The following is a 16,486-nucleotide window of genomic DNA, read 5'->3' as shown; positions in this document are numbered from 1 at the left end:
TTGTTTGTTTGTTGGTGTGGGTTTTTTAAGGGGTAGTGGTTCTTTTAGTGTTGGGAATTTTTTATGTCCCCTGTGGATTTATTCTGCAATTTGCATCTGTAGAATTTATTCATCTTGACATGCAGGCTCCCAGTTCCATTAAAAAATAGAAATAAATAGCTACAACTTTTAACAGGTGTCGATTCCTAATCAAAAATGCTTATAAATGAGTCTAATTTCAACATGGGAAGGGTGACTATCTCCTGCTCCATCAAGATTAAGTTTTTGCTGTAAACATTTCCCTATTTAAACCACTTATGCTTTTCAATGCATTTTTGTGGCTGGCTTCACTGCAGCAGTGTTACATTACACCCTGTCAGCGGATAAAATCAGATGCTTTCCTTGTGAAAGCTGGCCAAGATGCAGGCAAAGCCTTGATGAAAAAAATATGTATTTTCTTCAATTGCAAGTACAAGTGACTAATTTTTCTTTCCCCTTTATTTCCTTTTGTTTTTCTCTCCCCAGAAAAGGTCTGGGTATATGATTAGAGTTTTTTTTCTTCTAGAAAGACTCAAAGGAAAAGCTGTTTTTCAATTTCTTTGGACTTGGACTTTTGTTTTGAACAGCTTGAACAGATAAAACTGTAAGGTCAAGTAACTGATAGCCCCAGCTCCCAGGAGTGAAACATATAATCTGCTAAATCTTCTGTTTCTCTAAGAATAGGCTTAATATTCTGAAGTGTAATTAATTACATGATTGGGCAACTACTTTCCAATATTGGAAATAGAGGTAATTGCTAGTAGAGACATTTGCACTCAAAAGGCAGTTACCAGATGTGGATGTAGACAGATGGAGCAGTACATGGAAAGGGTGTGAACCATGCTCATTGCTGAAATATTGTCCAGTTTTGTGCACACTGGAGCATAGGCATGTTAAAGGAGTGAAGGGAGGCAGTATAAATACATTGGTTATGTGCATTGAGAACATTTCTAACAGCAAGGGACAGCAACCAGCAACTGATTATTCCCACTGCTCAAAAGATTGTAAAAAATGGAAGAATGCCATGGAATTTCCGGGTGCCAGAACCATATATCTTCCTATGTGTGTCTCGTGGGACTAATGCTTGCTTCTCAGCAAAAATTCCCCTTTTACCCATTAGCCTGTGACAGCAAACTAGGGCAATTTCTTGAGTTGGGTTCATATTTTGTTCTGGTTCTTGTACAAAATATTTGAAAAAGGCAACACAAAAGCTGCTGCATTGACATAATTCTTAAAATGCATCCACGAAGTGTACAGTCTCTTGTGTATAGTGCTTGTTTTGGGGCAGAAGCAAAAAATGAGATTAACAGAATCAAGGTTTCTTCCAAAGGAAAGGTATTTGGTATGTTGTAATCTTGAACTCTGATTTACTCTAGTCCCCATTACATTACTTATGTATATTTTTTTACCAGAAAGATTTGGGGTTTGCCCTTGCTTTTAGTTAACATCTCAAATAGTTTATATATTTGTTGCTGGTTACTCTGAGAGGTTCTATTGGTCCTGCTGTTGTAGGCCAAAGTTCACAGGAGTTTCCTAGCTTTAATTGTGAAGGTTCTTACAAGCAGTTTTGTTACTTGCACAATGTTTTTGGAGTTTTTTGCTGTTCATTTTTAGCTGGTGACAGATACTCCAACCCATTAATAATTAATGTGGTTTAATTTTTTTAGCTTTTTTTTTTTCCCCAGGTTTTACAGCTCAGTTCTGTGCAAGTTTTGTGCATGCCTTTATGCCAAATAAGTGCTGAATTTACCCAGTTTCTCTCTAAAATCTCATTCTTTATCAGAATGGATAATAAACATTCTTACCTACTTTTTGCTTGACTTAATCCTGAGACAAACAAAAACTTGTTATTCACCCAATGTGTTGAATTGTGAAATGTGTTTATTTACATAAGACTTCCTTATTCAGGAAGCCAGCCTCTGCTATTTAAGGGTATAAATGAACAACTCCTGCTTGGCTGGTTACTGCAGGCAACCCTTTCCTGTAAATATTGAAAGCATGTTCTGCAGGAGATACGTCAGTGCAGCAATGTGTCAGAAGTTCAGATCTTGTGAGGAGATGAAGAAATATTTTGCTGATTTAGTCTGACAGCTGTGAAGATGTCTTGCTGATTCCAAAGTATCTATATGAGAATTTTTGTGGTGTTTTAATAATGCAAGGGCTGGGACAAGGTAGTTTATGGGAAGAGGACTTAGATGTGAGTGCACATTGACCAAGACTGGTGCATCTATTGTTTTTATGCCTTGTATAAAATATTTGAAAAAACAGAAAAAGCAACAAAATAGTTGTTCTTATCAAGTAACTTGTTAAATGCATCCATACAGTGAAAAGCCCCTGAAGTTGTTTGGTTTGGAGTAGAAGGAAGTAGTTAGTTTAGTAAAACTTCTTAAGGTTACTTCTAAAAGGAAAGGGTATTTGTGCATGAGTGTGTGTGGTATTATTCCCTGCTTGCAGGGAATTCATTAGTACACAGATAAGATCAACTACCTGCAGATTTATGCTCACTGTTGCTAACAATCTAGCCATAAAGCCTGGTCTCAGAGATAGCTGCATGGCACTGTGTTATCCATTGTAGCACTGAACTTCTACAGAGAGGAAATGTGGGAGTGTGGAGAGGGCAGGGGGTGCTGACCAATTGGCCAGAATCTTAATGGTGCAGAGAGCTCAACTAGAGGGAATCTGCAGCAGGTGCTGAAAACATTTTTCTTGGTAAATGGTTTTGACTGGAAGAGGAAAATATGATTAATTTGTGTATTTGAATTAACTACTAGAATTTGCTAAAAATCTTTGCTTAAAAATGTGATACATTTACAAGATACTTTATAGTAGTGCCCTAGAAAATGTTGTTCTTGGAATCCATTCTTAAATTGTATTCTTTTTTTTTTCTCTCTGCACATGGTAACCATGGAAATATATGCACTGCAGAAACAAAAGATATTTGAATTTTCACAATTGTCACACAGTTTTCAGTTTTCTCTTTTGTTTTATTAATACCTGCTGTATTTCACACAGGAAGGTGGTCTTTTACACTCCAGGTCCTGTGGTAGTTGTAACATTGTAGATTATTTGCTGGATAAAGTTCAGCCACAACTATAGATGATGGTACTGCACAAATGCAGCTTAATTCCTGATAGCTTACGAAGTACCTCAGTATATGAGAATTGAGTGTATTACATGGTAAGTTTCCTCACATAGATTTTTGTTTTTGTTTGGGTACATTTTTTAAGTGGAGAGTGTTATATACTGCAATTGAAAGTAATTGTATTAAACACATAATTCAGTAGTTCTAAATTTTAAGATAATAGAATTGTTCAATACAATAATTGAAAACCAGTAAGTTAAAATTAGAATTATTTCTCAGAAGCCTTTTCAACCATCCAGTGTAGTGAGTTTGTGGTCTTATCACTAGCACAAGCTGGTACCCTTGCAGAAAAGGAGCAGTTCTGTCCCCTGTGTTTGCCCATTTCCACCCCATTTCCCCTTCCCTCACCTCGGGAGAAGCATCCATGAGAAGAAGAGAAGAGGGAGCTGCTTCTCTGGTCACTCCCTGCCTTCTGCTCATTATTTTTTAATCAGAGCTGGCTCCCTGACCTGAATTGGCAGTCAGACACAAGAATGCTTTTGCTCTTTCAAGGAAGGTCATTACAGAAATGCAGGAGTGAGTGAATGTGGGAGGATGGGACTGGTGTGGGGATTTTTCAGCCCATAGTGAACACTGAACTGTAGCCTAACAAACTAAACTGCTGTTTCTTGGACCTTTAAGCCTGCATTGCTGCAAGAGTGGAAGCACATTTACAAATGTGTCATCTCCTTCAATTAATACTTAAAGGGCAGGAAGAAGGTATGAGTGAGACTCTTTTCATTAAGCCAAAGCCTAGTTTTAACATATTCCAGAACTACTTGAAATGCCAGTTCTAACTGATCCATTTAGAGAATTGAAACAAAATCCCCGACTCGAATCAGCCAGCAGAAGATTGCTAATAGCACTTTAATTAGAAAAGGAAACTTTGTAAAAAAGAGAAGTGGCAGTCTGAAGGACCAGAATACCTAAAAGTGGGATGGAACAGCTCTTGGCCACCAGGAATCTGCAGGAGGCTTTGTCACATCTTATACATGGATGCTCAGATGAAGATATTCTGCTTATCAGCATTGAGGAAGTCTTGCATTTTATTATTAATTAAGGATTTGAATTATAGATCCTAGGTTGGATCATAACTTTTGGTCGGCTGATGTGGGGCTTTTGGCATTTATCTTCTACTGAGAGAGAAGTCATTTATTAAAGTATGTGTTTGTAAATTTTTATGAACTTTGGGTCTGGTTCTCTTCTTCAGGTTAAGAAAGCAGAGTTTTATCTCATATATCTATTCTTTTGTGGAAAAATGATTCAACTGGGACATATGTGCATGTATAACTGCTGAGCAGTGCTAGTACAAGATTTGATTGTGTTTGTGACTGAAAAACTTTACTGCTTTGCATTATACATTTGGCCTTGCTGATTTACATTATACATTTGGGTTTAAACAGAATTTCGGGCATTCATGTCCTAAGTGATTCTGTTATTGGGATTTGGTTCTGTCTTCCCAGAGTGGTCCCTGTTTGTATTTTATTTTTTGGCATTCACAGGGTTTATCACCTTTGAAGTAGTACTTTAGTATTTCAGAAAAGATCAAGGGAGAAGGACTGTGCACTGGATTTGGAAATTAATTATATTATCTGCAACAAAAATAGAAGGAAGTCAGTCTGAATGTGGCGGTTGTGTGCAGTAGAGTATCTACTGCACAGAATTCAGCAAAGATCAGTGTCATTTCTGATGGCTGAAAACCTGGCTCCTGTTCTGGTGTCTTAATCTGTCACGTCTCTTGTGCAGGCTGTTGCTGTGTAACCAGCCAAGTAAAGAGGTGAACTGGGTTCTTTACAGAGCTCTTAACTGTTTTGACTTCGCTTTTATAAAATTCACAAAATCCTGTTTAGCTCAAAACATGAAAATCATGGACAGGATTAAAATAAGATGTTGCCTGTGTTCCAAAATTGAGTTGTAATGGATAAAAGCAATTTGTATTTTACAATTGCTGCATGTTTTAAATTAACTCCTGAATGTGCTCCTACGAAGATCAAATTCTAGTGCCTTCTTCTAGTTTTTAGGCATCACAGCCTTAACTGGTCTTAATTTAATGTTTATCCTGTTTGTCTCCTTTTTCTCTGCCTCTCTCTCTCACTCTCTCTCTCTCCACTTCTTCCCCATTCTTTCCAGTATTCCACAGAAAGGTTTACTGTTTACAGTTAGATAATTAGCGCTTCCATTTTAAGCGCAAGCTTATATTCAGTTAATAATTCTTACGTGATCATGTATCTACTAAGAACTATCTGGTTTTGTATTTTGGCAAATGGGCTCTTTCAGAACTGCTTTGTGTGTTTGGCCCTTTGTTTCTGGGGAGTGTTAGATTTTGGTTGTTTGGTTTGGTTTTTTTAAATGAAGGAAGGTTCTTACCCATTTCAGCCAGTAAGTTGGTTTGCTCTGCGTCACCTGTTTTCATCATAATTAGTGTTTATAAAGAGAAATATTAAGTCAAAACCTTGATAAATGAGATATTCAATTGATGCAGTTCATTGATCCAGCCTTGGCAGAAATAAGACAGACTCCTTGCTTCTCAGACTTCATGAGAGAGCCAATGGCTGTGCTCAGTGCAGTGTTCAGACAACATGGACTTGCCCTCAACCAGGCTTATATCACTTGGAATTTTTTCTCCCACCATTTTCATATTGTGAGAAACAAAGTGTTTTGGTTGTGTTGGCAGTCTGTTTCAATACAATTTTAGATTGTGCTTTGAAGTGTTTTCCAGCTATTAAATTGTTAAATGGTGCTCACACTGCTTCCTCTGAGTGTACAATAATACTCAATGCTTAGCTGTGTTCATTTTGAAACACTGGCCTTATTTTGAGCCTTTTTTTATTATTCCTGCTAATCAAAAGAGAAATTTTTAAAAATTGAGATAGGTTAATGGTGTAAGAATGGGACTTAGAACCAGAATCAGAAGCTTCTCACTTGCATCTGAAATAACAGTGTCATAGCCACAGGATTCACTGAGGTATCTATATACATGTATATCTATATACATCTTGATAAAGTTTAAGGCTATAAATACACTTTTTATAAAAATTAAATATACATTTACCAGAATCTCTTCATACATATTCATTTTTCCATTAAATGATTTAATTAAATAGCCCATTTAACTCCAGACTTCAAATGATTATATTACAGTTTTGGAACAAAATTTGAATTGTATTTTGATAAAGGGCATTTTAAATACCAGACAGAGATTGGCATTTAGCGCAGCAGATGGGGGTTTGTAATGGTGCCCAGTGTTTAGTCTTAATCAGTTTAGTTCTTGCTTTCTTGCCGTGAATCTCAGCCAAATACTTTTTTTCTCCTTTACCAAAAAAAAAAAAAAAAAAAAAAAAAAAAAAAAAAAAAAAAAATCCTGGCTTGCTGGCTCTTGTGGGAGATGTGATTGAGAATAACAAATACTGTGCATGTGGGAGGTGGGAGAAAGGCAGAGTAACTCATGGTAACTCTCAGGACTGCTCCATCTGTGACCCCTTTCCCTCTGCTGTCATTGCAATCTTGCAGCTGAGAGGTCCTCGCCCTCTTGATTTTTTTTCAGGAACTTTCTTCTGATTCACTTACCCTTGAACTGTGTTTTAGGTCAAAGTACTTATTACAGTACTGATACTCTTAGTTAACAATTCTTTTATAAGCTTGTTAACTTTTCATGGGAAACTTGATCAATAAAGCAAGCAAACATATTGTCAACTGTGTGAATATACTAATAGAGAATGATGTCTTGTTTGGGGGTGGCTTCAGGGGTGTTTCAGTGTTGCATGTTGCAGTTTTTTCATTTGTCTGCATTTTGTTGGTTTGTTTGCTTGAGGTTTTCTTTAATTCTCCTATGCTGGCATTACCTAGGAACCTCTGGATCTTGGGTTCCTCTTCCCTTAGAACAGTGTTCCAGCAGACTTTCCTGCTTATCCTCATGTTGCCTTGGTTTCAAGTATAGCTCTGCACAAGCTACTTGTGTTATGCAAGGGAGTAGCTGAGATCTTGTGTTGCAGTGGTTGTAGCACTGCTTCTGACCAAGGGGAACTGAAGCAGGTGGAAGTTACAAGACTTCTTCAAGTCATTCAGTTGTAGTCCTTGGTCATTATTCCATTTCTTCCCATCTTCTTCTGAATCTCACCAGATTTCCTGCTCTGGGTGTTGGCACTGCATAGAGCCTGCCTCTCCTGCCAACGCTTGCTCGTGCTGGTCACAAAGGGCTGGGTTTGTGCTGTGTGTTTGTGCTTGCCTAATCCCTGGGCAGCTGATGGCTGCATCCTCTCTGGTTCCAGCTGGTGTCCCTTCCTCCCATGTTCAGTCATTTCTGCTGTGGTCCTTGTGCTGTCACCTGTGCTTTGCTGTCTCCTTCTAGTATTTCCTTTCTTGGGCAACAGCTTCTCCTGCTTTGGTTTCAGTCTCCTGTGCTCCAGCTTCTACTGTACCAGTAAACCCAGTCTGAGTAGTGTCTGTTGCTGGTCTGTGCATACACTCCTTGCCCACTCTTATCTTTGCTCAGCCATAAACAAGTGATCCTTGCTCTTCAGTGTTTATGGGAACCTGCATATCCACATCCCTAGTTCCTTTTTTCTGATAGTCTTACAAAATTAAATCATACTCATATGGTGTCCATACTAGACCCCTGTGTCCATTCCACTTTGCATACAGTAACTTCAACTGTGCAGTTTAGACTTGTCAAGTTGCTGTTACTGGTAATAGGACTGAAATCTGATTGTGATTTCTTTTTTTTTTTTGAGACTGCTTGCCACTTCTGTGCTATCTACCACATGCCATGCAATTCACACATGCTGTCTTCTGGAACAAAGTGCTAAGTAGTGGGAAGATCACCCGATTACAGGTTTTATTGTGATCCAGCATGCTGTGATGAAGATAGATACACTATTGTTAGCAACAGTTCCGTGGATGTGTATGTCTTGGAATAGATTAATTATTAAAGATGCCAACTTGATCTCCTGAAGTTTTCTAAGCTGTGCTTATTTCTGTGATGCATCATCTTTTTTTCATACTGATTTTAGCTGCCTTTGGTGATTTTTTTTCTTTCTTTGCTCAAACATTCTGTGATTTAGCATGAGTCATTCTGTCTGTGTGGGAAAGGACTGGTTTATTACAGGGTCTGTTCTTGAGTGGGGAGGGGAAAGGGTGGAATGTATTTGTGTTTTCTATGTGTTTGTTGTGGAAATGCATAAAACTTTTTTTTCTTCTTCTCTTTCTTTCCTCTCTTCATCATCTCATCTGTGTGGGTGAATGTTCCTGCAAACCCTTGGGGAACCTATAGAGACGTTTGGTATGCTCATTCCTTCATTAGTGCCCAAAGTCACAGATGCTAGGTACAGTTTAGACTAGAAAAGCAAACAAGAGCCACATCATCACAATATAAGGTGGCTAAAAATGTGCACTTGAGGAAAACCTCTAAGACATCATCTATTGCACCTATTTATTTGCATCATCACATTAAAACCAATAGCCACTGCCACCCAGTTGGTGTAAATTTTGAAAGTAAAAATTAAATGTGTTCTCCAGTAGCAAGAGCTGCTGTTTTGTACTTAAGAGATAATTTTCAAAAGTTCAAATTCCAAATGTGTTTTGAGAAATGACTGAAGTGCATGCACTTAAATTGCCTAAGTTCTGTTTGAAAGCACCTGTGGAATTGTGTTGAGGTGTAGGAGCCCAGGTGACCTCTGGAAGAGGAACCAGGCATAGTTTAATCTACTCTCTGATGAGGAAGAAACTGATTTTAATAAAACAGAGCTCAGAACATGAAACTGTTTTTAAAATACAGTGATTTTCAGATAAGTTATCACCATTGGGTAGCTTTATTTTGAAAATGTAAGTTCAATGTTGCTTTCTAAGAAAAGAAGGCCAAAGTAAAGCAGAACAAGGTAGGAGTTTTGTTGCAGGAGAGCTTGTAGCTTAGTGGTATTCTAGAAATGAGAGATTTTTCTCACAAATCCACAATTTGAATATTTCCAGCTGGATCACATTTAGTTCATAAACAGCATTCTTTATTCCATAAGTAGAACAGAGACAAAAATGACTGTAAATGTCATTGTATATTTTTATAAATACTGAGTAGTCATACTTCAATGTGAAATAAGTGGAAACTTAAAATATTTATTTATATGAACAGAGATGGCATGAGGGATATTTAAGACATATGTGCTGTAAAAACATGAAAAAACAACACCAATTACATTGTGTTTTTGCTTGTGCTATATAGTGTTAATGTTCACTTCTAAGCAGCAGCCTCCAAAATTTGAAGGCACAGCATTTTGGTAATCTTAATGATTTTCCTGAGTTTTTTCTTGTCATAAAGAGAAAATATTTGTGCCACTTTGACGTAAATTCATGTTTGAAAAACTATATCAGTATTCCTCACTCAACCAATCATCTCTGTTCTCCTAATGGAAGAAAGATCATCAAACATGAATTTGGACATTGCTAACTTCCATTTTTTGTGTTGAAAATTATTTCATGCCACAGGAAATCCTGTCCTATCTTCAAATTAGGATAATTAAAAGTCATTACATGAATAACCTCTATAACTTACAAACAAAGGAAATATTTTCTACACACAGGATAAATGCTTTAACATTTTTTGTTGATTAGCCACTAAAATATTTTTAGCTCTCAGTTTTAATACAATTTTACCAGTTTATTTGATATAAACTGTGTTTTAATTGCTCTTCTTTACCATGAGTTTAAAATACTGAATATGTTGTTCCTCTGTGATATAGCTTGTTTCTCTTAAAATAAAATTGCTGAGTGAATATCATGCTTTAAACACTCTTCTAGTGTTGAGGTCAGCCAGAACTTTTGACAATTTTTATGAAATTTCCATTTTATTTAGTGCTCCATCAGAGCTAGTGGTAATGGGAGCCATAAAGCTCCTTTCAGTGTTTTGTGATAATCAAGTCCCATAGCACACCCAAGAAGGTGGGGGGAAAGGAAAAAAAAAAAACCAACCAAAATTCACAACTGGCCTTCTCCAGGGCTGCTGTTGTTTTTACTGCTGCTGGTATAAGAAGAGATTTTTTGAAGTTTCCTTTGTCAACATTAGTATTCACTGAAAAGTGCAAGAAAGTTCTGATTCATCAAGTGATTTGTTTACAACCTGTTATAAACCTAATTTTTTGACTGTCAGAATGTAAAATACTGTTGCTAAAACACAGGTTTCTGGATAATGACCTGAATAATCTTGGCATCTTGCTGTGTATTTTTAGAAATTGCTTGTGGCAGAACGTCACAGTACAGAAAAACCACTGTTATTAATGTTGTGTTATATGAAGTGATTCAGAGAACACACAAGCAGTGTGATATTTTCTTGATTCTGTGACTCTTTCAGAACCACAGCAATGTCTGAAACACCTTCCATTAATGACTGTGCATGAAGTAATCCACATTGATCTGGCTGAGCATTGATATTCAAAAAAAGAGAACAGCTGACAGATTATCTGAACAAAATATGTTGGTGCACATTTTGAACAGTCATCCAGAATTTTGCCATTATACATTTCTTCAATTTCAATGGGAAATCAGTATTAAAAGTGCATATTCTCTGACTGTGGGCATGCCTAATCTGCAGTGTGGTTGTAGCCCTGTGCTTTGTCTTTGCTTGCAGTAATGCTGTCCATTTGGTCCTTGAGCTTGCAAACAGCCTTAAATAAAGGTGATGAGGGGAAAAAGCAATGAGATTGACTTCTTAACTCTTTAAGTAAATGTTGCATTTTTTTTCAGCTGCTTGATGTCAATCTTTGTGGAATGGCTATTTATAAATGTCAGGTGTTTTTTTCCCAGCTGAATTAAGAATGTCTAACATCACCTTAAAGCCTGCTTGCCTATAGAGTATTTGAGCTATTAGAGCTGGTAAAGTTTAAGCAATTTGTGTAGAATGATGTAGTTACTCCAGAAAGCTTAGATATCACCTGGAGATACAGTAGAAGCTCTAGAGACATCGATGCTTGCTTTCATCCATGGTGAAAATAGCATATTATGAATTCAAGAAAGAAGTTGATAATGAAGTTTATGTATTTTGTTAACAAAGCATCTCCATTGCACCCATGATAAATTATATTAATTTAAATGTATTTTTTTGTGTGTTTTTCAGTGAAAGAGTTCCTAGCCAAAGCCAAAGAAGACTTTTTAAGAAAATGGGAAAGCCCCCCTCAGGTATCACTCATTTAAGCATTCCATAATTTTCTGTATTGCATTTTTTGGATAATGTTATCAGTCTGTAAAGAGTAGTGCAGGAAACAGAAATAATTTTAATGCCATTTGTAAAGGAGTTTCAGGTTTTTTTAATGTCTGCTTTGTCACTTTTCATTGAAGTTTATCACCAAAGAGTCTCAGGTCTTCTCCAGATTTGAGCTGTTTGATGAAATGCTCCCACTGTGCAACATTTTCTCTTATGAGAATGATGCTCACAATCAACATGACAAGACTCAAAATCTATTGGCACATTTTTAGTTGGCTTTTTTTAATAACCAGAAGCATTGGCACATCTGTAATTTACAATGTTAATAATTTCTCCCATGATAGTAAGTGGAATTAAGTATATTAAAACTACTGTGTAGGGTTTGAGAGCAGGTTAAGGAGCTTGTTAGAGAGAAATCTTGTAAAATTTGGGATTTTGGGGAAAGTTCATTCTTGTTCTGAAGCAATAATTGAGATGTTATGGCAATGAATGTCTGAGAAAATGTACTCAGGGATGTACTCTTCAGACAACTCTTATGTAGAGCTGTCTCTAGAGCTTGGGGTTTTTTGCATGTTCTAATATTCTTGATGGTGAAGCATGAAGGGGTTATTTATCTGCATGTTATATTCATGATCTCTTTACTGCTAGATGTTCCTTACTAAGCATGTATGGACAAGTGACAGAAATGTTGATGTAATTGAGTTGAGTCTTCTTCTGTTTTCATGAGTGCAGTGTAAAATCTCTTTAAGATTTGACAGCTATCAAATTATAACAGTATAGTTGGCTGTAGTTATCTTTGTTAAATGTAATATTACTCAACCTTTTTCATAACTGAATTCATACAGTTGAAATTGTCTTTGGTATTAGTTTGTAAATAATGTGATTATATCCTACATATAGAATACTGCTGGCCTAGATGACTTTGAGCGGCAAAAAACCCTTGGAACAGGATCATTTGGGAGAGTAATGATGGTGAAACATAAATCCACAGAACAGTATTATGCTATGAAGATACTGGACAAACAGAAGGTTGGTATAACTTACAGTGGATTTGGGTTTTTGTTCTTTGCAGAAGAGTTTGATGTAGGTGAAGATCTGGTAGCTGTGGCTGAACTGAGTTGCACATACTGTGCTTTTTCTTATCACACTTGGATACCAGTGATAATTTAAATGCTTTATTTTCTCTTTTAGCCAGTAGGTTCAGTTTTTGGGATTGTGTAGACTTTGTACAACAGCCAGTAACATTAACAACAGGTGAAAGAGGCTCTATGAAGCCTTTAAGTCCAAGGTATTAATAAAATGTTATTGGGTAAAATCTTTGCTTAGATTTTATAAGGTGGCCTCTAGGTTCTTTGGCAAAAGCAAAATATAGTGCTATAGTTCAAAAAAACAAACTTTTGCAGGATAGTTCAAAACCACCTAGATCAGAACTTCTCAAAATTGTCATTTGTGCACTATAATTGGAATTTAAAATGTCTGCACAAATGATTTCTTTTCCATTCTTGATCCTATGAGGTATTACTTTCTGTATGTTCAGTTATGTAATAATCCTGGGGCATCTGTAGTAACCTTATAGGTAGAACAGGAGTCTCAGAACAGAAAGTTTTTAATGGTTTTGACAAGTTTTTCAAAAGTGCATTATTTAAATTCGTATATTCCAAGGTCCCGAATGTAAGAGCTGTTCTGATTTTGTAAGACAGATGTCTGAAATTAGACATTGGGCAGGCTGCCTATAATTTTTCATTTCCATTTTACTTGGAAGAAAAAGGGAAAGCATCCAGTGTACCTCTTTGTTATCCAATCTCATGCTTGATTCATAGAAAATGAAAAAAAATGTAATAGATGTTGACGCAGACAGCAGTTTTCTGTGTAGGGATGTTATTCCTTTGTCTGCCTTGAGTTGGGAAGGCTGTAACATGCCACTGCTTGGCTAGTTTAATTATGTAATTGTTTTTGAAAAGAAAAAATCATGAACAACAGCTTGGGCACAAACAAGCTGTTGGAGAATCTGCCATTCCCAGACACTGTTTGGTATATGGGAAGCTGACACTGGCCATGCCCTGAGCCTGAGCTTAAGTGTGAGCAGAGCTGTGTCTGAAGCATCAGCTGGGCTTTGGGAAATGTTAAACCACAGCTTTAGCCTGGGTACTGCTCCATCCCCCTCTGGTACCTCAGTAGGGGAAGATGCAGGAACAGGGCTGAAGGATCTGGCACTGCAGCTGAACACCTCACAGACAAGAGCCTTGGCTTTCTTGCTTGGGTGGACAAGATCATTCCAGTACTTTAGCTTTTTAGGAATGAAGGAGACACCTCCCACAAATGAGTTGATTTGAGCAAAACTTCATTTGTACCCTAAAGATCTGGAATTCAATCAAGGATTAATGTTTTTAAATCATTATTTCCTTTATATGATGTTTATTTCAAAACAGTAGTGAATTTTTTATAGGTACTACCTTGTGCATCTAAGTACAGTGTCAGCCAGGGTTGGAATATCTTGATTATCTTTTATTTGTAGCAGTTAGATTTGATAAAACACCCTAACTTTACCTGGAAATCATGCCATTCTGAAAATGAGTTATAGATTAATTGTGCAATAGGGATTAAATAAAATGGATAAAATTCATCAAGCAGCATTGGGGTCTAACACTAGGAAACCAATTATTAATTTATGAGATAGAACAATGATCAGAAACCTGCCACTTGCTGCCTTGTTAGCAGCTTAACATTTTAATGGATTACTGTATGTAATTTGTTCATAAAAATGGAGATTTTTAATTTGTATTCTTCTTAGTTTTGTCACTAGTGAGTGAGCTATATGACATAAGCCTGTTTACTCCTGTTCACAGGTACAAAATTCATCATTGTGTCCTACACAGTTTCCTGCCTTTCTTAGCAAAGGGTCCAAAGATCAAATGTATTTTATTGAAGTGCTAAGAAGTATGGCCATAATAAACATAAGCAATTAATAGAAAATGCAGGAGGGTTTTCCTTACTGACTTTTACACTCAGCAAGTAGGAAGAGACACTGTTTGTAGAGTTGTCTGCCAACTGTATTGCACAAATGTTACTCTTTAAAATGCTATTAGACTTTTTAATCCTTTCTTGGTTCTGTTAGTTTACTAGAAATCCATAAAGTTTCTCATTTTCTGTAAAGTTACAAGCTTGCTTTCAACTAATTGTTTAACACTAAAAAGTTTAGCAAGACCTAAATTCCCACACTTAAGCTGAAGATTGTTTTTTGTCTCCTAGGTCGTCAAACTGAAGCAGATAGAGCACACACTGAATGAAAAGAGGATATTACAAGCAGTGAACTTTCCTTTCCTTGTTAAACTGGAGTATTCTTTTAAGGTAGTCATTACTTTCAAAGTAGTTGTTGGGTTATAGGGAAGTGCATGCTTACACTTTAGATATTAAAATACTGTACGATAGTTTAAATATTTTTGTTTTCAAAATGTAGGCAGGTCTTAATGACAGTTTTAACCATGAAAGAAAGAACTTTGAGTTTCTAATTTCATGACAGTATGTACTAGTTAGTCTGTAAAGAAACTGAAAAGCTTCCTAGTTTATAGAGTGATATGTGCCTCCTTTTTTTTTTTTTTTTTTTTTTTTTTAAATGAGCAGATATGTTCTACCTTAGTCTTTAGAGGTTTGAGGTTTGGGGCAGGGGCTGTGGAGACAAGAATACCTCAGGCTGTCAGTTATAAGTACTGCTGAAGAGTTCAAGGTCTTGCCTTGCAGTAGGCATCTTACCCTCTCTTCCATCAGGTCTCTTACATACCAGTCTGTGTTTGAACCTCACTAATTGTCTTTATTCAAATTTGATTTAAAAGAGGTTTCTGGAGATACATGATGCTTCTTTTGCAGTTTTTCAAGAATTTCTTCCTATGTTGCATTATATTTGTCAATGTCATTGGATAACTACAATTTTTCATTTTCAGTCATTTATAAAAAATGTACTCCACAGGGGAGTTGTAGAGCCTATAGCATGCCTAATATGTATTTATTTGTGTTTACCTATCTCCTTAATTTCCTTAGGACAATTCTAATTTATACATGGTAATGGAGTATGTTCCTGGTGGAGAAATGTTTTCACATCTAAGAAGAATCGGAAGGTTCAGGTAAGAATATTAATGACACAATTCCTTTAAAAAGGCTTAATTTGTTGATTTGGGAAGAGGGTTTTATAAGATTTGTTAGCATTGAAGAAAAAATTCTGAATGGTTAAGTGTGTTTACTTTGCCTCTTGTTCAGTGGACTTACATCAGGCAGTGAAGAACTCTTAATTATTTTTCATTTACTTAATTACAGGCATTTGTGATCTGTGTATGATAGAATCTTGGAATTTCTATGCATATTGTCACTGAAATTCATGGTAGTTTCTAAAAGTAAAATTTTATATCAAAGCTCTGCAGTGTGGGATACGTTCATCTTGATTTGTGTGTGTATTTTAGCTGCAAGACCTAAATTTACGGAATGCATGTATCAATTATGAAAATGTTTGCTTTTGCTTTTTATTGTTACATAGTAAAATAACCAGTTGAAAGATACTAATTTGTCTATCCCTGACAGTTAGGTGATTGTTTTGGTACCTTAGCATAGCATTGGGGTACTTAATATTCTTTTAATTCTTCACAGTGAACCACATGCACGGTTTTATGCAGCTCAGATAGTGCTAACATTTGAGTACCTCCATTCATTAGACCTCATCTACAGAGATCTAAAGCCTGAAAATCTTTTAATTGATCAGCAAGGATACATCCAGGTATGATATTCTTTGTGTATTTAGGGAGTGAAGTTTTGTCTTGCAGTGTAGATTTAGGTAATTTGAGAAAATGTGTTTAGAATAAACGTCTGTTAGCATGTTTGTATGGAGGATTCAAATGCCCTGCTGTCTAGTAATGGTTAAAACCCTTGGGTTGTACTTCCTCTGACTAAAATTAAGCATGCACAGTAGAGCTGTTTGCAGTTGAGCCAGTTGTCAGGATTTCCCTTGGGGTCTGTGGTGAGAAGTAGGTGATTACATGGCTCTGTTCATCTGACCTATTTTATATGTCTGCCGTAGAACAAGATGAAAGGTGCCCTAAAATGTCTGTTTCTCTGCACTATCTGTATAAGTAGTTTAGGATAACCAGCTTAGATATTAGTCCTGCCATGATAGTACT

General features: G+C 36.5%; 1 protein-coding gene across 5 annotated transcripts in view; it reads left to right on the top strand.

Moving 5' to 3' along the window:
- PRKACB (protein kinase cAMP-activated catalytic subunit beta) overlaps window positions 1-16,486 on the top strand; it is a 65,160-nt gene that overhangs the window by 37,608 nt on the left and 11,066 nt on the right. For all 5 annotated transcript variants that reach the window (XM_079313743.1, XM_079313741.1, XM_079313742.1 and 2 more), the window contains 5 exons: window positions 11,238-11,299; window positions 12,225-12,353; window positions 14,574-14,672; window positions 15,360-15,442; window positions 15,960-16,086. In XM_079313743.1, coding sequence (XP_079169869.1) covers window positions 11,238-11,299; window positions 12,225-12,353; window positions 14,574-14,672; window positions 15,360-15,442; window positions 15,960-16,086 — 500 coding nt within the window. The remainder of the gene's footprint in view (window positions 1-11,237; window positions 11,300-12,224; window positions 12,354-14,573; window positions 14,673-15,359; window positions 15,443-15,959; window positions 16,087-16,486) is intronic.

This window comes from Erithacus rubecula (genome assembly GCF_903797595.1).
Source record: "Erithacus rubecula genome assembly, chromosome: 10".
Taxonomy (NCBI): Eukaryota; Metazoa; Chordata; class Aves; order Passeriformes; family Muscicapidae; genus Erithacus; species Erithacus rubecula.
The sequence above is the reverse complement of the archived record's forward strand: the minus strand, read 5'-3'. Positions and strand labels throughout refer to the sequence as shown.